The 22,103-nt window shown below is 51.7% G+C and overlaps 1 protein-coding gene across 1 annotated transcript in view; it reads left to right on the forward strand.

Moving 5' to 3' along the window:
- The window catches only part of VWF (von Willebrand factor), a 125,850-nt gene that overhangs the window by 57,601 nt on the left and 46,146 nt on the right, over positions 1-22,103 (forward strand). Inside the window, 12 exon segments of the mRNA XM_010845201.1 lie at positions 1-77; positions 4,043-4,146; positions 5,189-5,327; positions 8,535-8,669; positions 9,998-10,144; positions 13,380-13,520; positions 13,655-13,768; positions 15,353-15,509; positions 16,253-16,411; positions 17,072-17,207; positions 19,075-20,453; positions 21,968-22,095. Coding sequence (XP_010843503.1) covers positions 1-77; positions 4,043-4,146; positions 5,189-5,327; positions 8,535-8,669; positions 9,998-10,144; positions 13,380-13,520; positions 13,655-13,768; positions 15,353-15,509; positions 16,253-16,411; positions 17,072-17,207; positions 19,075-20,453; positions 21,968-22,095 — 2,816 coding nt within the window.

Genomic DNA, 22,103 nt, shown 5'->3' on the forward strand with positions numbered 1-22,103 from the left:
CCAAAACCTGCCAGAACTATGACCTGGAATGCATGAGCACTGGCTGTGTGTCCGGCTGCCTCTGCCCCCCGGGCATGGTGAGAACCCAGATTTTGTTGTTTTTTTTTTTCCCATGAAAGATCAACAAAAATGAGGGGATTGCTCTAGAAAAGTTCCCAAGCCTTTTTGTGCAAAAATTCTTGAATGGACCACCTGCGTTTAAATTATACCATTACCTGCATCCACCACGAGGTGGCAGCAAACCACAGTCCAGGGCCCGTCTCTCGCCCTCCAGCCAGGGCTGGACACAGTCTCCAGGCAGAGCCCTAGACTCAAGCTTTCAACACTTCCTGCCACACTGGAGGAGACCAAGGACAGAAAAGACACAGAACCATTCAAGGATACACAATTGTGTAGTGGAAATCCTGGTCTCCTGTCTCCCAGCCCCAGGTGTACCACTGTCTGCGAGATGCTCACTTACCTCTGAAGTCTAGTGGCCACATCCTCCAAACTGGTACCCAGCTCTGCTGGCACCAGGGAACCTCTTGGCAGAGGGGAAGTGTGTTTATTTCCCTGGTCCTTTGAGGCCTGATTTTCTCGCTGGCCCACTGGGAAGCCTGAAAAGACTTTGGCGCTGTTTTTATTTGGTTTTGTTTTAAATTAATTTTTATTGGTGTATTTGGATTTACAATGTGGTGTTAGTTTCTGCTGTGCAGCAAACTGAATCAGTTATACATGTATCCACTCTTTTTAAGATTCTTTTTCCCATATAGCTCATTACAGAGTATTGAGTAGAGTTCTCTGTGCTGTACAGTAGGTTCTTATTCGTTATCAATTTTATGTTTAGTTGTGAGTATATGTCAGTTGCAACCTCCTGATTTATTTTTTCTCTCCCTTTCCTTCTTGGTTGGGGCTGCTTCTTGAAAGCTAGAGCTTGGGCTCAGGGGCACATCCACAGAGAGCCTCACAGGAGGGCATTGCAAATCCTATGAAATGTAATCTTAAAAGGTTCCAGAAAGCCCTCCTGTCTCAAAGATATCTCCTATACTTCCTATGGTTTGTCACCTTATCAGATTTACTAAAATATGATAGGTATGAAGTTAGTTTGGTTAACAAAAAAGAACTTTAAAAAAGCTTCTCTTATAAATCCTCATAGGAAGTCATTCACACTTTAGTGAGAGTTAGTTCATCAGATTCTTTCCTGGTAGCAAACATGCATTGAGCTGGAAATATTAGCAGGGAGGACATAGCGCAGTTGGAAGGCAAAAAAAAAAAAAAAGGTTTTGGAGAATGGGTCAGTGTGGAGGGGTGAAGGTGGGTTTTTTTCAGAGAAAAGTGACAAAACCAAATTTTTTCTACTTCATAATTTTTCTTCGGGCCGATTGAAACCCAGGACCAAGTTCTCAGCGCAAACCTTTCTTGCTCAAGATGTCATGAGCTGATGAACAAACGTGACTACTATTTCTGCCTGTTCTCTTCTGAAGTCCTAAAAGGACAATCGTTACTTTTATTGTATCATCCTTCTCGTGTCCCAATGTCCAAGAGACTGACTTGCACAAAATTCACTTGGGGCTGCAGTGCCGGCCCACCCTCCATGTGGACCATTCACCTGGGGCTGCAGTGCTGGCCCACCCTCCATGTGGACCAGGTCTCATCTACGTCCCACCCATCTTCTGCATTGTGTCTTTATCTTTCTATCTCTGTGGATTTTTTTTAAAAAATGCTTTAGGACTCTGGGTGATTCAGCTGGGCTGGTGGCGTTAAAGTTGAGAGCCTCTTAATGGGAAACCTTGCCTCACATATACATAGGCACACACACATATATACACACATGCACACAGAGGTGCACACGCATATAGACACACTTATACTCACACGTATAAACACACACACAGGCACCCACACATATACAAGACACACACACATACGCACACAGAGGCAAGCACACACACACACACACATATACACATATGCACAGATACACACAGGCACACACATATAATACAGGCACACAGCCATACACAAACATGCACCTACCCACACATACACATAGGTATACACACATATACACACACACACACACACAGGCACACACAAATATAGACACACACACAGGCACACACACACATAGACACATATGTACACTCGTGTATATTAATACACACACATGCACTCACATATACACACAGGCATGCACACATACACACACATATATACACACATGCACAGATACACACAGGCACACACCCATACACACACATGCACCTACCCACACATACACATAGATATGCACACACATACACACATACACACACAGGCACACACACACATAGACACATATGTACACTCATGTATATTAACACACACATGCACTCACACATATACACACATGCACCCACATATACACACAGGCATGCACACATATACACACATGCATGCACACACAGAAACACACAGGCATACACACATATATATATAGGCACACACAGGCACACAGCCATACACACACATGTGCCTACCCACACATACACATAGGCACACACATATACACACAGCCACAACACAAATATAGACACATGGGCACTCACTTATATCAACACACATATACACCCACACATATGCACACGTATACCCACACACACACAGGCACACAGCCACATACATGTGCCCACACATACACACGGGCACTCACACACACAAATGCACACGTGCATACACAAGGAAGACACACATATACACATGCACACAAATGCATGCATATACACTAGCACATGCATACAAACACATGTACATGAATGCACATATATACATATTCACACACATAATTTCAGTCTGTGATCCCTGACATGAAAGCCTTATGTTCAGCCCAAGACCGCCCTGTCCCCGGGCTCAAAGCCTAGGGGTCCCAGGCTTGTCTGTGGAGCAGTGGGGTCATGTGGATGCTGGGGCACCCGTACCAGAAGCTTCTCACCCTTGGGTGGCTTTGGAACCAGAGTGCTGTGGGTCCTTCTCTCAAGGTCATGCAGAGCGGGAGTCCAGGGCTGCCTCCTGGACTGCCGGGATGGAAGCAGATCCCTATGTGGAGTCAGAGGGGCTTGGCCAGCTCTTCCTGAGCCCACCGGGGCCAGTGGCTCTTCTCAGTTCTCCCCTGCCCCCTCGGCGGCATCCCGTGAGGAGTATAACTTGTCACGTGGTAACTCCTTGGCTGGTGGAGGGCTGGTGGGGAGGAGGGCAGGTGCGTCAGACCCTCAGGAGGGGACTCGTGGGACTTGAAAACCCCCAGCTTCTGGTTCTGGTCCATCCCTACCTGTGGCCAGTATTCCGCTTTTACCTCCAGGACATTAAGTACATTGTTAACCGATTACTTCATTTCATTAAATCTATTGTCCAGTTTCTTCAATTATAGAACATAATAAATGCTCAGTGAAGAGCAATCAGAAGAAAATTTAAAAACCACAGACAGAAAATCAAACTCCCTTATCCCAACCCCTCAGAGGCAACTTCTAAATTCCCTTCCAGACAGTTTTTGAAGTATATATATATATTTTTTTTCATAATTGAGACTATATGTATATACAGTTTTTTATCTCTTGTTTTAAAAATTAACAGAATAAGTAGTTCTCAAAACTTTTAAGATTTTGATATTTCCATTGGCCAATATCACCTGGAGATTCCTCAGTGGGCTTAATCATTTTCCTATTGTTGAACACTTAATTGCTCCCACTTTTTTTTGAGTGGTAAATAATTGCACATTAATCTTAGCCCATAACTCTGTTACCTTTAGAGAAATCCCCCGGAAGAATTACTTGGTCTAAGGAGATGCATGTGTCAGGGGCTTTTGACATGTGTTACTGGAGTCTCCACTGGGTCCCAGGGCTCCTGCCTGCAGCAGTGTGTGAGGGCAGAGGGGGTCAGAGCGTCTCCAGCTGAGCCAGGAGGACCAGTGTGGATGAGAGCCAAGCAGGGTCTCCAGCCCCAGTCTGGGCGTGGGCTCCCCGGGTTGCCTCTGGCCGTGGCTGTTCACTCACTGTGGCCCCAAGACTTTCCCTTCACTTTCCCTCAGGTCCGGCATGAGAACAGGTGTGTGGCCCTGGAAAGGTGCCCTTGCTTCCACCAGGGCAGAGAGTATGCCCCCGGAGACAGGGTGAAGGTCGATTGCAACAGCTGGTGAGGCTGGGAGTGGTTCTGGGGGTCCTGGGGGCAGGTCGGGGAGGGGTTTGGTCACTTGCCTGTTCCCCACTCCTGGGAATGTGACTGCACCTGTCCTTTCCCCTCTGCCTCTGTTTCTCCATCTGTCAAATGGGAGAATCTTTTTCATCCCCTGGGCTCGCCCTGGATGGATGCTCTCTGGAAAGCAGTGTTTCCCTGCAGGGAGGGGGCAGGGGAAATATAAGGGCTGTGTCCATCACTGCATGTGCAACCAAACTGCCCCAGGGCACCAGGCCAGGGTCCTTCTGTGGCTTTATCCTGGTCCCCCTCCTCCAGGCATATTGTGAGGGTGCCTGCCTGGAAAGGGACCGTCCTTCACCCAGTCCCTGACTCTGCTCATCACCCCGCCTTTCTTTGGGGCCTGCAGAGCTTTAGGGATGGGCCAAGGGGCCAGGCAGGAAGGGGCTGGAGGCCTGAGCATCCCACTGCTGACGCCCAGAGTGGACTTCCTGATGTTGGTTCTGGTATGGAGTGGGGAGATGGGGGTGTGGGCAGCTGGCAAGTCCCTGTGGGTTTATACACATTGCTGCCCACACAGACCCTCTCCCAGCAGAAGTTCATGGCTGGTCACCATTTCTCTGACTCAGAACTTGCCTGCTCTTCTGTCCTGTGTGTTCCCTTAGCCTCAGAGGGGCTTTTGGCCTTGGGGTCCATTGTATAGAGACCCAGTGGCTCTTCCCAGGTAATGTCTTGGGAGACTGGGCTTCAGCACGTTCGGAGCAGGTGGTGATAGTGTCACCTCGGACAACTGGAGCTCTTCTTTGGTCGTTTCCCCCTTGTGATGAGTGGGTAGCGTGGCTTCCCTGTCCTCCTTGGCCCTGTTCCCTAAAAACATGGGGGTTCATGACTGCAGAGCCCCGCGAGGTCCAATCTGCAGGCCCTGAAGCCACCTACCAGTTCCCAAGGCCTCCTAGGGGTGGGTGGCATCCTGGCTGCCCTGATGTCGGACCTGCCCCTATATCCGGTGGCCTCACCCTCACCCCCTATCTCCTGTCCCCAGCGTCTGTCAGGACCGGAAGTGGAACTGTACGGACCACGTGTGTGATGCTAGCTGCTCTGCCCTGGGCCTGGCTCACTACTTCACCTTTGATGGGCTCAAGTACCTGTTCCCGGGGGAGTGCCAGTATGTCCTGGTGCAGGTGAGACCTGGGGAGGGGGGTCCCAGGCTAGAGCTGCTTGGGGAAACAGCTCTGGGGGCTGGTTTCTAATGGAGTGACTTCCCAGTCCCTGGAGAGGCAGGGCCTCAAGACCCCGGTGACTGCCGACTTGCCTCAACTCCCTGGACGCCTCCAGGGATGGATGGAAACTCATTGGTCGACTGGCCTTGGTGTGGAGCAGGCTCCCGTCACCCCAATTCCAGCACAAGGGAATGAGAGAAGGGCTTCTTTCCTCCTGGCAGACACAGCTTGGTCAGGGGACCAACCATGGCGAGTGGCGTCGGGGCTGGATTTTGGCCCCGGCACCCTCTCTGCCAGCATCCTTGTGCAGTGGACAGCCCGCTGGGGATGGCGGAAATGACCCCTGGAGTTTCCTTCCCTTTCTGTGATTCTGTTCCATTCCATCTATTCTGTTCTGTTGTCTTCTACAGCATGTCTCCTACTTACGAGTGAGTGCTATTCTGAGAGCACTCTATTCTGAGAGTTCTGTTCGTATGTCCAGTTTGTTCACAAGTCCACCTAAGTAAGCTTAGGTACCCAACTAACACAGTTGGCTATATTTTGTACTATACTGTAACAGGTTTATAATACTTTTCACACAAATAATACACACACAAAAAACAAATACAAAAATAAAGAAAACATTTTTAATCTCACAGTGCAGTACCTTGGAAAGTACAATAGTACTTTACAAAAAAGTAAAATAGTACAAAAGTACAACAGCCCAACAGCTGGCATACAGGGGCTGGCATCGAGTGACCAGGCAAGAAGAGTTACTGACTGGAGGAGGGAGAGGAGAGGGGGAGATGGTGGAGCTGAAGGGCCAGCAGCGATGGGAGACGGAGGGCAAGCTGCCCGTTCACTCGCACCTGACGTGATGGTTCCTCGCTAGAACACAAGTTGCACATTTGCAGCTTTGAAAGTTTGCCACCTGAAAGTTCATATGTAGGGCGCTCCTATCCTATTCTATCCTGTCGTATCCTGTCCTATTCTATTCTATTCACCGTTTTCATTTCCAACCCAGTGCAGCTCAGAGTGGGGAGGGGGTGTGGGGTAGAGCAGGTCCTACTGCCCGCAGGGTGGGAAGCAGCCCCAGGGGATCCTAGCTGTGGACTCAGGGCCGCTATGCCCCCTCTCCCGGTGGGTGGACTCCTGGGCGTGTCTCTTGCTGGTTGACAGCGATGTGGGTGAGCAAGGAGGGCTGGGCTCTCTATTCACGACAGTGAGGAGGCTGGACTCTGCAGCTTAAACAGATTGCGGTCTGTTCATCTCCCCTCTCCCGAGCCGGGGAGGAGGGGCTCGGTGTGGTCTGGAGGGAAGACCACAGACCCACAGGAGCCTCAGCCCCGGAGTCAGGGCTGCAGAGAGTCGGGCGTCGAGTGAGATGGAGCGTGACACCTGCCTGGCGTGGGGGGAAGGAGCCCCCTGCCTCTGTCCCCTGCCCCAGATTGGCCTCAGAGAGGTGGGTGGCATGCTGGCAGACGGGCATGCACCCCATGAAATGGTTTTACGCACCCCCAGGTGCCCTCTGGGGCTTCCCCACAGGTCGTATGTGGAAGCCCACCTTTGTTACCTGTATGCCCTCCAGCCTTGGTAGCAAAAGAAGGGGTGACCCAGCTCTGGGGCTCCACCCTCAGTCAGGTTCAGATCTGGGCACCCAGAAAGCACGACAGTTCAGTGCAGTGAGAGGAACTGGTCAGACCCCCTGCCCTGGCTCTGCCTGCCCAGTGAAGCTGCCCAGGTGGGCAGTCGTGCCCCCACAGAGCTGTGCCCCTCGGGGGGCTACTAGTCCTGCCCCACAGCCAGTGCTGATGTCCCCTCGATGCTCTTCCTGGGTCCCCTCCCTGACTCCCCTTCCTCCTTTGGGAGGTGTTCTCAGGACTGAACCCTCCCCTTCAGAAAAATCTCAGCTGGTGACACAGCGCTTCTACCTATGTTCCCTCTTACAACTTTCACAATCCCATTAACCCAGCCCTAACCCGTTTAACCCGGCAATCCCACTAACCCAACACAAACGCATTAACCTGACGACCCCATTAGCCTGAGACAAACCCGTTTAACCTAAGAGTCCCATTAGGTTGGCTAATTCCATCTTACAGAGGGGCACGTCCTATGTGTGGTATGTATGTACGTGTGTATGTGTGTCTATGTATGTGCAGAGTGTGTATTGCATGTGTTATCTATGTATGTACACGTGGGTGTATGTGTGTATATGAATGTGTCTGTATATGTGTGTTTGTGTGTGTATGTGTGCACTTATGTGTATATGCATGCGTGTGACTGTGTATGAATGTGTACTCTGTGTTATGCATGTGTGTGTATGTGTCTTTGTGTGTATATGAATGCATGCCTATATGTGTGTACATGTGTGCATGTGTGCATGTATGTATGTGCAAAAGTGTGTATTGTATATATGTTATGTGTGTGTCTTTGTGTGTATATGAATGTGTGTCTGTTTATGTATATGTGTATGTGTGTGTATGTGTGCAAGTGTGTATTGTATGTGTGTGCTGTGTGTGTGTGTGTGTGTATGAGTGTGTGAGTCAGAGAGGTAAGTGACCTACTCAACATCATCCGAGATGTGGCAGAAACAAGCCCGCACCTAGCTTTTCTAAGTTGAGTGGTTTTCCCCATCACACCACAGCGACAGCCACGACGGGAGGTGTTTGCCAGAAGCGTGTCCCTTTCTGCTGCTTTTCTGTGTAGACCCCAGCGAGGACCAGTGCCTTCTAGAGGTGGCAGCTCAGCTGGTGTTGCTGGGTCTGGCGGTCTTTGGTTACAGTCCTGGCCAGCCACCCAGGGGACTCCGCTGGAGCTTGGATCTGCCAAGTGTCGCATGCCTGATGGTGTGGGTCCCTGCTGAGGCTGGCCCAACAGGCTCTGGGGCGGGGTGGGGGATCAGCAGGCTGATGTGTCCACCTTCCGCTGTCTCCCTTCTTCCTCCCTCCTGCCCCTCAGCCCTTCTCCCTGCCTGACTGTAGGCGCTTGCTCATGGCTGATGGCTGAGGATGGCAGTCTTGTGAGTGTCGTCTGGCTCATGAACACACAAGTGCACACACACGTGCATGTGGTCATGGCAGCCTCCTGTAACACTCCCTTCAAAGGCCTGGCAGCACCGACCACGGTCTGCTGGTCTGGGCAGGGGTGGAAGGATTGTGTTTCTCTCCTGACATCCACCCCTTTCCCCAGGATCACTGTGGTAGTAACCCCGGCACCTTCCGGGTCCTGGTGGGGAATGAGGGGTGCAGCGTCCCCTCCCTGAAGTGCAGGAAGCGCATCACCATCCTGGTGGAAGGAGGAGAAATAGAGCTGTTTGACGGGGAGGTGAGTATGGGCTGGTGCCCCACCCTCAGTGCCCCCATTAGCTGATGGGGAGCAGTGCCCAGCATTAGTTCAGGACACGTGCGGGTGGAGCATGAAGCTGCTGGTGGAGAGACCTCACCACGTCCCACGAGGGGGGCGGGTGCAGATGGTGATGGATTTAGTAAAAGGAAGTGCAGACACGTGTGGAGGAGGGTGTGTAACTGTATTTGCACCAGTGTAGGAAGAGCCAGGGCGGACTTGGGGGGTAGTGGAGGGTGGGAGGACTTTCATATGGGAATACGTGTGTACACACACATATGTTATATGTCCACAGTCATGTTATTACAATACACACATAGACATATGCATATATAAACATGCATTACACACACACAAATATACACACTTGTGTACACACACACACATATATATTATATACCATAGTTATATGAATTATATATATACGCATGTACACACACACATATTCTACACACACATACATATGTATTATGTACCCATGGCTATATGTATTATATACATATATACACACATAAACACATGTATTATACAAATATATATTATAAGCACACATACACACAAATACATACATATTATATACCCATAGCTGTTTGTATTATATATACAAACGTATACACACATTTACATGCATGTATACATATATATTACATACCCACAGTTATATGTATTATATACACAAATGGATGCAACACATATAAATATATTATACACACATATCCATATATATTATATATTCAAATGTATACACACATATACATACGAATGTATACACGTATGTACATACACATAAATATTATATCCCACGCACATATATAATGTGTACAAAAGTATACACACATACATACACATGTATATGTATGTACTCACATTTATATATATAATATATACAAATGTCTGCACGCATATATACACATACATTATACATGCAAATATTTTATACATACATATATATTAAGTCTCACATTTATATGTATTATATAATAAATGAACACACACATACATACATGCATTATTCACACAAATATATATACACACATATACAAGAATACGTTATATATACACACATACATATACAGGTATATGCACATATATTGGAGAAGGCAATGGCAGCCCACTCCAGTGTTCGTGCCTGGAGAATCCCAAGGACAGAGGAGCCTGGTGGGCTGCCGTCTGTGGGGTTGCACAGAGTCAGACATGGCTGAAGCGACTTAGCAGCAGCAGAAGCATACACATATACAAGCATACATTATATATATACACATGTATACACACATATATGCTATCCCTTACTGTCCTGGTCTCTCGCTCAGGTGAACGTGAAGACGCCCATGAAGGATGAGACGCACTTTGAGGTGGTGGAGTCTGGCCGGTACATCACTGTGCTGCTGGGCAAGGCCCTCTCTGTGGTCTGGGACGGGCACCTGGCCGTCTCCGTGTTCCTGAAGCGGACGTACCAGGTGGGTGGCCTTTCTCCACTTCCTCCCTCTTTGTCTGCTTGCATCTTCAGCTCCCTGAGCAGCATCTGGGATCCCCACCCCCAGTCTCAGGGGGAAGGTGGGTGGTCACCTGGTTCAGCCTCCTCCCAACACAGATAAGACTCAAGGATTAGAGTTCACCTTGGCTGTTTCCCGAGACAGTTGCCCGTGGGCAGGATGGAGGGTCCTGAACCCTGCAAACAGTCCCTTGACTGGCAGTAGGTATTTTTAAGGTTTCCTAACCTAAGGAGCAAAACCCATCATGCACAATGTGACTATAACACCTCAGAACATTTTGGGTGCACCTCCCATGGAGCCCAGGCCAGCACCTGCCAAGGGCTGTGGTGAGATGGCTCATCAGCTGCTTGGGGGGAAGCTCGTGATGTCTGGCCAGGTCTTGACGGTTTGCTGGGACTTCGTTTCCTCCACGCATGTATGTGATGAATGCTCTGTCTGCCCTGGTGGCAGGACCCACGTTCCCAGCATTCTGATGGCTCATTCTCAGCTCGTACCTGAGTGAGGCTGCTCCTTGCGACCCCATGCTGTTTCTGGAGAGCATCAGCAATGCACTCATTCCATTATTCAACAAATGCTTACTAAACTCCTGTTATGTGTCAAGCACTGTTCTAGGTACTCTGGGTATGGGGAAAATAACTTACTATTGATACAGTGAGGGGAGAATCTGTCCTTGCCTTTTCTAGCTTCAGGAGACTGCCTGCATCCCTTGGCTGTGGTCCCATCCTCCACCTTCAAAGCCAGTAGCACAGCATCTTCTGCTCTCCGTTTCCCTCGGTCTCATCGCCTTTCTCATTCTGACTTCTCCTGCACCCGTGATCACTCTGAGCTCACCCAGGTGACCCAGGACAGTCTTCCTGTCTCAAGATCCTTGACCTAACACACCTGCAAAGTTCCCTTAGCCGTGTACAGTGACATATTCCTGGTTCTGGGGATTAGGACGTGGACATCTCTGGGGCCGGCTGTCGTTTTGCCTACCACAACCCTGCCTGCTTGCTTAATCGCTCAGTTGTGTTTGACTCTTTGTGACCTCATGGACTGCAGCCCACCAGGCTCCTCTGTCCATGGGATTCTCCAGGCAAGAATACTAAAGTGGGTTGCCATGCCCGCCTCCAGGGGATCTTCCTGACCCAGGGATCGAACCCGCATCTCCTGTGTCTCCTGCACTGCGGGCAGATTCCTTACTCTCTGAGCCATCGGGGAAGTCTGATGGAGGTCATATTCTAGTGGGGATATTATGTGTTTTATATTTTAAAGATTATATATATATTTTTAAAATATATTTTTATTTATTTTTTGGCTGCTCCAAGTCTTAATTGCAGCCTGTAAACACTCTTTAGTTGCAGCATGTGGGATCTAGTTCCCTGACCAAGGATTAAACCCACGCCCCCTGCATTGGGAGCGTGGAGTCTTAGCCACTGGACCCCCAGGGAAGTCCCTATTATGTTTTTTTTATTATTATTTATTTATTTGGCTGTGTTGCATCTTAGTTGTGTCATGGGAGATGTTCCATTGCAGGGCAGGGACTCTCTAGTGGTGCTCGGGTTCAGTTCAGTTGCTCCACGGCATGTGGGATGTTAGCTCCCCGACCAGGGATCAAACCCACATCCTCTGCATTGCAAGGCTGATTCTAGACCACTGGGCCACTAAGTATTTTAGATGGGTTGGTCTGATGAGACTCGTCTCAGAGAGTGTGAGAAGAGTCTTTGGGGAAGAGGGAAGGGAGTCGTGTAAATATCCTGACTTTAGGCAGATGGCACAGCAGGTGCCAAGTCCCTGAGGTAGATGGTGTTTGTGTTGAACAAGCAGACCAGGGTGGCTAGAGAGGAGGGGCTTGAGGTGATTGGTGGTCAGTAAGGACAGGGACCAGGCAGGGCCATACGCAGGGGCTGTCAGGCCACGTAAAAATCTTTGTCCTTTTGCCCACCTATGAGAACATTTTTCTTACATGTTTCCTAGCAAAACAGAATAAATCACCTCTCTTTGTCTCAAGGCAGGACTTCAAAAAGGTTCTAAAAGCATCACCTTTTCTTTTCCAGGCTGATTTTGTCCACTTAAAAAAAGTTTTTTTTGGCCATACATCGCGGCTTATGAAATCTTAGTTCCCTGACCAGGGATTGAACCTGCACCCCCTGCATTGAAAGGCAGAGTCTTAACCACAGGACTGCTGAAGAAGTCTTTGTCCAGTGGTTCTTATGTGATGGTTTTCATCTATTCATTCATTAGTTGGTCAGGATTTGTTGTATACTGCACCCCCTGATAGGTGAACATGGAGAGAAGTAAGATATTATGTCAGTGCTGGTAGCATTTAGTATACAGCAGAATCCTGGCCTTCCCTGGTGGCTCAGATGGTAAAGAATCTGCCTGTAATGCAGGAGAACTGAGTTAGATCCCTGGGTCGGGAAGATCCACTGGAGAAGGAAATGGCAACTCACTCCAGTATTCTTGCCTGGAGAATTCCATGGACAGAGGAACCTGGTGGGCTATAGCCCACGGGGTCACAAAGACTTGGACATGACTGAGTGACTAACACACAGAGGATCCTGGCCAGCTTGCTCTGGACAGGCTGCAGTTGTCCAGGGAAGGCAAGCAACTGTCCACAGTCAAGTGGGACTAGAGGGCTCCTTCCTCAGACCTCTCACACTCTCGTTGATGTAATGCTGAACCAGCTTCTCTTCTGCTCAGACCCTTACTGGGGCGGCTGACGGTTTATACTGCAGGGATCAGGGCCCTGGCTGCTTAACTGGCCCTCCGAGGGACCTGGGTGTGCTGCTTCTCTCTGTGAATGATCTTGGCTTCCTTAACCTTAACATGGGGTCATTTATGTTCATTCTGAGAAGGGGGAGACAGAGGATGAGATGGCTGGATGGCATCACTGGCTCAATGGACATGAGTTTGAGCAAATTCAGGGAGATGGTGAAGGACAGGGAGGCCAGTCCATGGGGTCACAGAGAGTCGGACACAACTGAGTGACTGAACAATTACAGCATGGGGGTCAGTGCAGAAGCAGGGAAAGGGCCTTGGCAGGGTTGGGGCTTTGCTGACCACCCTGGTCTCCCTCTGGGCTGCCCTCCCATCCCCTTCCCTCCTCCTCTTCCTCAGGCGAGTCTGCCTCCCGTGCTGCCTGGAACTCTCCTCCTCCTGACTCAGCCAGTTTTCTCCGAGGTTTGCAAAGCTCACGCTCCCCCTACTTGTCCCCCAGGAGCAGGTATGCGGCCTGTGTGGGAATTTCGATGGCGTCCAGAACAATGACCTCACCAGCAGCAGCCTCCAAGTGGAGGAAAACCCCGTGGACTTTGGGAATTCCTGGAAAGTGAGCCCACAGTGCGCTGACACCCAGAAAGTAGGTTGGGTCCCCTCTGCTGTGCGCTGTGGGTTGTGTGGCCTGCAGGGGGCGGGGCTTGGGGAGAGGGACTCTTGTTTGCTTCCGGGTTGACTGTTCTGGGTCCATCTGTGTTCTCCCTCTTGGTTCCCCAGGTGCGGCTGGACTCGGCCCCTGCCATCTGCCATGACAACGTCATGAAGCAGACCATGGTGGATTCCTCCTGCAGGGTCCTCACCAGTGATGTTTTCCGAGAGTGCAACAGGCTGGTGAGGGCAGCAGGGGGCCTGGGAGACAGGCACTTCTAACCGTGGATGCTTCCAGGAGCTTTAGAAATGATCTGTAGTTGCTCACCTCTTGTGGCTTCAGTCTGTGAAAGAAAAGGAATAATCGATGTCTTATCAGGAAAGCAATGCTTGGCAAAGCCTTTTTCTTCTGTGCAATGGTTGGCTCTCTGTGCATCCTGCCTGAGCTGCCCTTCTGGCCTCAGTCTTGGGGCTTGTCCCCCACAGGTTACCTTATCTCTAACCTCAGAATGGTGGGTTCCCTTCTCCTGCCCCTGCTGTGTCTCTGGCCCCAGACATCCCACCTGTGCCCTGGGCTCCCAGGTCTTGTCTTACAGAAACTCTTCTGGTCTTACAGCCAGATTAAAAAAAAATTTTTTTTTGGCTGCTCTGCGTGGCATGTGGGATCTTAGTTCCCTGACCAGAGATTGAACCGGTGCCCCCTGCATTGGGAGTGCAGAATCCCAACTACTGGACTACCAAGGAAATCCCCTTAAAGCCAGATTTTGAGCCTGTATTTTATGGCTTCTTTGGATGTCTTTAACTCACGTGGTGATGAGGAATTTCTCAGCAAAAGGTTCAGTGTAGGTTTCTGTCTCTGTCTGAATGTATATATGCCCACATGTGTATCTGTGGGTACGTGTGTATTTGTATATGTATGTACACATGTAGGGGCAGTCACAGACAGGTGCCCAGGCCTGCTGCTTCGTCATGTCGCCCTCGTGGGAGTGGCTGAACACCTGTGTTTCATCTCTTCCTGTCCAGCCAGTGAATTTTAGTCCCTCAGCACCCAGAAGGATAGGTAGGATCCCCTGGTTTGGTGGAGACCCCGGGCGCCTGAGCAGGAAGTGGGGAAGCAGTGAGAGGGTCAAAGAAACCAAGGCTGTGGGGCACAGTGAGCTGCTTAATGTCTGGTTCATTCCAACCGCAACTCCTCCGAGCAAGGCTGGTATGTGGGGGTCAGGTGTGCGGCAGGTGGAAAGTGGGAGGTGGTTAGGGCTTGAATGTAGACGGCAGGTGGGCTTCCCCTAGGGTAGGTTTGGGGTCGGAGTCCAGGAGCACTGGGCCAGCCGAGGTCCAGCACGTCAGCCTATAGCATCTTAGCGGGACAGTATGGGTGGTCCCGATGGGTTTTTGGTTTTCTTGGTCTCTCTGCTGAGTGGAGGCCAGGAAAGAGTGTGTGTGTGTGTGTGTGTGTGTGTGTGTGTTGTGTTTATGTAAAGCACCCAGACTCCCATGAGGGTGGAAATGGGTTATAGGGATGGATGATGGCTCATCAGGTGCCTGGAACAGATGGGTTGAAAGGAATGTTCTTCTGAAAAATTCTCAGGCACATCTCATCTATGAGAGGCTGGCAAGCCTGCCTTTTCCCCCCTTTTCTGGAATCCAGATGAGAACATAGGATTTCTGCCTTTTTACCCACCCCCTCCTGGAGACTATGGCCTCACATCTCTCCTTCTGCTCTGGAGCCGCTGTCCCTACTCTGATCAACGGCACATTCCCGCCTGGCCGAGGGCCAGAGTCCCCAAGCGCAGCCCTGGGTCATGGCCACCCGCGCCTCCCTTGCAGGTGAACCCTGAGCCGTACCTGGATGTTTGCATCTATGACAGCTGCTCCTGCGAGTCCATCGGGGACTGCGCCTGCTTCTGTGACACCATCGCTGCCTACGCCCACGAGTGTGCCCAGCATGGCCAGGTGGTGACCTGGAGGACAGCCACACTGTGCCGTGAGTCCCACGGTCCCTCGCGATCCTGGCCATGCCCCCTCCCCTCACACAGCTGGACCGTGAGACCCTGGGGGTGGATGCCTTGGTGGGGGAGAAAGACCCACTTGGGGGTGAAAGCCGAGGTGGAGGGGTCAGGACACAGGTGTGCGTGAGGAGGGTCAGGATTGAATAGAGCAACAGGGAGAGCCTCTTCTGGAGAAATTCTGGGAGAAGAAGAGGGAGTGGTGATGAAGAGAAGAAAGAGGTCAGTGTGCCTGTAATTAGACTCGATCACATTTACCATCACAAGCGCTTCCTTGGTGGCTCTGACGGTAAAGAATCCTCCTGCAGTGCAGGATACCGGGATTTAATCCCTGGGTCGGGATGCTCCCCTGGAGAAGGGAATGACAACCCACTCCAGTCTTCCTGCCTGGAGAATCCCATGGACAAAGAAGCCTGGCAGGCTACAGTCCATGGGGTCGCAAAGAGTCGGACACGACAGCCACTAAGCACGCTTCACACCACTGTGATCGAGCAGCTCAGATACTTATGTCACCTCTTCCTCCCTGTGTTGAGCGACTGAACATTTTTATAAGGAAAACAGATTCAGAACCACTGGGTTCCTGGTTGGGGGGCTCTCAAAGCCCAGATGCATCGGACGTGGCCGGGCTGTCATCCCCACGGGTCTCCCGCCATCTGTCCGGGGCTGCATGGGGTTGTCTGGGGCCTTAATAACCATCCTGCCTGTTTGGGGGTCTGCACAGCCCAGAATTGTGAGGAGCGGAACCTGAAGGAGAGTGGGTACCAATGTGAGTGGCGCTACAACAGCTGTGCTCCGGCCTGTCCAGTCACGTGCCAGCACCCGGAGCCCCTGGCCTGCCCCGTGCAGTGCGTGGAGGGCTGCCATGCACACTGCCCACCCGGTGAGGCCCTGGCCCCCTGTGGGGATGGAGTGGAGGGTGGGGCTGGTCCTCAGGAAAGTGCCGCCCCGTCCTGCTTCGTCTCAGCCTCGCCCAAGGGCCCTTCTGTCCCCAGCCCCATCACCCTATGTCCTGTTTCTATGTCCTTCCACCAGAGCCAGGCCAGCTGAGATTTTTGCCAAGCTGAGTTCCCGTGTGATGCTTCTGGGGGTCAATTGATGGGTTTATCATCTGGAGCAGCACTTTCTGATAGAACTTTTTGCAATGCCAGGAGAGTTCAACTCAGATGTGGCTCATTGTGTCTAAGGAATTGAATGTTCAGTTTTGTTGATGTTACTTAATCTACATTCAAATGTAACCAGCCACTGGTTGTTAGTAGCTACAGCAGTGGGTAGCACAGGTTGAGAGTTATCAGGTATCTTCTTTGGTGGAGGAACAAAAAGACCCCTGGTGATAAGACCTGCTTTGTCCCGGGATTTGGAAGAGGCAAGGTAGGAGAAGGAACCCCCTCTCCCAATTTTGTAGGTGAAAGGATGCTCCCTAAGTGATTTGGTGGCCCTCGGGGGAGGCAGGCAGAGCTGGGACAGGCCCTTTGGTGCCAGGAGAGTCTTCCTTGCAGGCAAGGTGGGCACTTTGGCTCCTAACGAGAGGCTTGTCACGCAGGGAAAATCCTGGACGAGCTTTTGCAGACCTGCGTCAACCCCGAGGACTGCCCTGTGTGCCAGGTGGAGGGCCGGCGCTTAGCCTCCGGGAAGAAAGTGACCCTGAACCCTGGAGACCCTGAGCATTGCCAGATCTGGTAACACAGCACCCCCTACCCTGCCCCTGATTGTCTGAATGATCAGCCTTACTGTCAAACCTGGGGGCCTGCTCAGAAGTGTCCGTTTGGGGAAGGACGTCTTGTTCTTGTTCGGTTTGCCTCTCTGTCTTTGAGGACAGACTAGATATCTTCCCCAGGAAATACCTCTTAGGAGATTTAGGTTTTTATCTCTTGTTGCTGAAGGAAGAGTCTGGCCTCTTCTTGTCCCTGGAGGTGGCATCTGGTCTGGGGACAGGCATCTATGGATAGCAGATTTCTTGTTTACTGGACATTGGGATGCAGGTTGGGGGAAAGTGAGGTGGAGTCCCTGACCCTGTAGCAGGGCTCATACACCGCGGGCCACCGCCAAGGTGGCCAGGATGAGGCTCTCATAACTGGAGGGAGGCATGGGTCACTCCCCCTACCGATTGTAGGGGCCCCCTACTGCCCCACTGCCTGATTGCCTCTGGCAGCTGGCCCTGGGGAGGTGAGGAGGGGGTTGAGCTCTGAGCTTCTTGAAGCCCTGCTCCTAAGTCGAGAATTTATGTTCCAACGTTGTATGCTCAGCACCACTCCTTATGGGATCCTAAACTCGAGAACTTAAACTCGCTGAGGAAGAAAGGGACCATTGCCATGGCTGTGAGGGCCAGACCCCGACTGTTTTCTGCCCGGGTGGATTTTCTAGCAAACACAGAAAAGTCGAGAATCTGTCACTCCTGCTTTATCAGCCAAGGATGGAGGCCCTAAACCACGTGCAGTATGAGGAAGTAGGAGTCGACTTTCCGTTAAGACCTTGCCTGCCCCTGGCTGTGCCGAGGAGTAGGGGTTCTGAGCCGCAGGCGCGTGGGGAGGACAGTCACCTGGGCACACGCTGCAGCTGCAAGCCCGTGTGGAGAGCGGTTCTGGAGCAGGCTGGGGACACTGCTGGGAGGCGCTCCACAGGGATACTCCGGGGCTCAGGGCACTGCTGTCTCCCCACTCTATTGCGATGCTGAGAGCAAGTGGCCACGATGGCTGAGAGTGCCTGCAGAACAAGGTTCTAGCCTGAATGGGTCTCCACCGCAGGCAGCTTCTCCTGTGGTCTGGCAGACCCTGCCACTTTCCAGGACCCTGGTGAAAGGGAGAGAAGTGACCAGGGGACTGGAAACTTGGCACGGTGGGGTGATAAGTTGTGTGGGGGCTTGGGGCTGGGTGTGGGGCATAGCCAGATCCTGGCATGTGATGGGCATAAACCATCTGTCCATTGTGGGAAAGAATGAATGAGTTAATGTTGTTCCCCATCTAGCATCTTGGAGACCCGAGAACACCACCCCCAGTACTTTGTTCTGCCAGATAAAGCTGGGATTTCAAATCTTTATTCATCTCTCCAAAATGATTTTACTCCAGTTTTCCTTTCTTCCTTAAAGCCCAACATGTTAAACATGCTATGGAATTATGCAGCTTAGACTCTGTTTAATAAATACTGAAAAACATATATCTTCAGCAGAGCATTTACAAGTCCTGGTCAGCATCAACATTACACAGCAGTGTTTGTATTTGGAGATATTTGGGAGAAGGCTTGAATTATAATTAAATATTTATGTTGCTAGAGGCATAGGTTGAAAATCAGTCAAATTTGAATGGCTGTGTGGACTGCCGAGAAAGAAGAAAGATTCATTTTTAGGTCCTAGGTTGGGTAGGAGCTTTGGTTTTTAAGGGACTCACAACCCAAGGGAAGTGTGTATGTGTATATGTGTGTGCATGTGTGTATGTATGTATGTGTATATGTGTATGTGTATATTTATGCGTGTATATGTGTGCATGTGTATATATATGTGTGTGTGTGTGTGCTTTTTTCTGAACCATTTTGGTCTCTCCCCTCCTGCAGTCACTGTGATGGTGTCAGCCTTACTTGTGAAGCCTGCAGGGAGCCAGGAGGCCCGCCCCCCACCGAAGGCCCGGTCACCCTCACAACCCCATACGTGGAGGACATCCCGGAGCCGCCCCTGCACGACTTCTTCTGCAGCAAACTCCTGGACCTGGTCTTCCTGCTGGATGGCTCCTCCAAGCTGTCCGAGGCTGACTTCGAGACGCTGAAGGCATTTGTGGTGGGCATGATGGAGCGTCTGCACATTTCCCAGAAACGCATCCGTGTGGCCGTGGTGGAGTACCATGATGGCTCCCATGCCTACCTCGCGCTGCAAGACCGGAAACGGCCATCTGAGCTGCGGCGCATTGCCGGGCAGGTGAAGTATGCGGGCAGTGAGGTGGCTTCCACCAGCGAGGTCTTGAAGTACACGCTCTTCCAGATCTTCGGCAGGATTGACCGGCCTGAGGCCTCTCGCGTGGCCCTGCTGCTTACGGCCAGCCAGGAACCCCCCAGGCTGGCCCGGAACTTGGTCCGCTACGTCCAGGGCCTGAAGAAGAAGAAGGTCTCCGTGGTCCCCGTGGGCATCGGGCCCCACGCCAGCCTCAAGCAGATCCGCCTCATTGAGAAGCAGGCATCTGAGAACAAAGCCTTTGTGCTAAGTGGCGTGCACGAGCTGGAGCAGCGGATGGACGATATTGTCGGCTACCTCTGCGACCTCGCCCTCGAGGTGCCTGCCCCGACCCTGACGCAACATCCCCTCGCCGCACAGGTCACTGTGGCACCGCAGCTCCTGGGTCCTTCGCTGCCGGGACCCAAGAGGAGCTCTGTGGTCCTGGATGTGGCATTCCTCCTGGAAGGCTCGGACGAGGTGGGCGAGGCCAACTTCAACAGGAGCGCAGAGTTTGTGGAGGAGGTGATCCGACGCATGGACGTGGGCCAGGACGGCATCCACGTCACAGTGCTGCAGTACTCATATGTGGTGACTGTGGAGCACTCCTTCAGGGAGCCACAGTCCAAGGACGTGGTCCTGCAGCGACTCCGTGAAGTCCGCTACCGAGGTGGCAACCAGACAAACACGGGGCTGGCCCTGCAGTACCTGTCGGAGCACAGCTTCTCCGCCAGCCAGGGGGACCGGGAGCAGGCGCCCAACCTGGTCTACATGGTGACAGGAAGCCCGGCCTCGGACAAGATCCAGCGGATGCCTGGAGACATCCAGCTGGTGCCCATCGGCGTGGGCCCCCGCGTGGATGTGCAGGAGCTGGAGAGGGTCAGCTGGCCCCAGACCCCCATCTTCATCCAGGACTTCGAGAGGCTCCCCCGAGAAGCTCCAGATCTGGTGCTGCAGCGGTGCTGCTCTGAAGACGGCCCGCACCTCCCCACCCTCGCCCCTGCCCCAGGTGTGTGGGGGCTTGGTGTTGGAGCGAGAACGTGGGGGGCTAGGGGCTGCCTTGGTGGAGATGCCGTTCTCAGGCTCCAATCTGTCTCTCTGCTCTGTGTTTTCTGTCATGTCCTGCCTTCAGGGAGAGGCATCTGTGGTCTTTTGAGGGGGAAGGATCTTTTCTTATGGGCTTCTGCGGTGGCTCAAATGGTAAAGATTCTGCAGACCCAGATTCCATCACTGGGTTGGGGAGATCCCCTAGAGGAGGGGCATGGCCACCCACTCCAGTATTCTTGCCTGGAGAATCCCTTGAGCAGAGATGCCTGGCAGGCTACAGTCATAGGGTTGCAAAGAGTCAGACAGAACTGAGTGACCCAGCATGCATGCATCTGTAAGATGTGGATAATAATAGTGCTTACTTGTAAAATGCTTAGAACGGTACCTAGCACATAGCAAGCACTCAAAAATGGTTTATCTCCCCTGCTATTATTACTACTTTCTTAACTGATACTAACGACTGATCAGTTTCTAGTTCTTCTTTATTTACTTACTTATTTCTGGCTGTGCTGGTCTTTGTTGCTGCACTCAGGCTTTTCTCTAGTTGTGGTGAGCAGGGGCTACTCTGTGTTGTAGTGCAAGGGCTTCTCATTGTGGCGGGTTCTCTTGTTGCGGATCATGGGCTCTAGGGCGCTTGGGCTTCAGTAGTTGTGGTTCCCCTGCTCTAGACTGCAGGCTGAACAGCTGCGATGCACGGGCTTAGTTGCTCCATGCATGTGGGATCTTCCCGGACGAGAGATGGAACCCGTGTCTCCTGCTTTGGCAGGTGGACTCTTTACCACGGAGTCCCTGGGGAAGCCCAATCCCTAGTTCTAGAGTATCTTTATTTGGAGTGTTTGGAACCATTCCAGAATCACTAGGCTTCTTTCATTGTCTATGCTTTTGTTTCTTGGTTTTTATCTGGGCTACCGATTTATCTAAACTCTTGTGATCTCTCAGTAATGGCTTCACCCAATCTCAGAATGGCATTTGGGGCAGAGTTTGTTTCCTCACGGTGATCATGACCCTGGTCCCAACCATCAACATGAGCTTTAGGCCTTTGCAATAGAATCACCTTCTAGCTCCTCACGTGCCGCCTGAAACCCACGGACACACAAGTCCACCTTCCCGGGGTGCTTTGCTCTGCTTCCTTTGCCATCCGCATGTTTTCTGCTCCAGTCTATTGCTGGATTCTAGAAGAGCTGCAGCCCCCGAAATGGAGGGACAGGATGCCTCTGCCTCTTGCTGCTGCCTGTGGTGTTTAAACTGCCTTTGGGCGTGTTGGCATCCCCCTAACATCTCCACACTTGGGGTCTCGCAGCCCCCTTGCCTGCCGCCTGGCACCAGCTGCCACACCCATGCAGGACTGGGGGACATGCCTCCCTTATGTGGCTCCTCCCAGTCCAGCGCCCTGCACACACTGTCCAGTGAGTGTCTGCTTCAGGAGCCTGGGGCCTGTCCCCCGCTGCCCTTGGCCACTCCCTTCTGTCTCTGCAGACTGCAGCCAGCCCCTGGATGTAGTTCTCCTCCTGGATGGCTCCTCCACCTCTCCAGCCTCTTACTTTGATGAAATGAAGAGTTTTGCCAAGGCGTTCATCTCAAAAGCCAACCTAGGTGAGTGAGGCGCCCGAAG

This window comes from Bison bison, unplaced genomic scaffold (genome assembly GCF_000754665.1).
Source record: "Bison bison bison isolate TAMUID 2011002044 unplaced genomic scaffold, Bison_UMD1.0 scf7180017864213, whole genome shotgun sequence".
Lineage (NCBI taxonomy): Eukaryota > Metazoa > Chordata > Mammalia > Artiodactyla > Bovidae > Bison > Bison bison.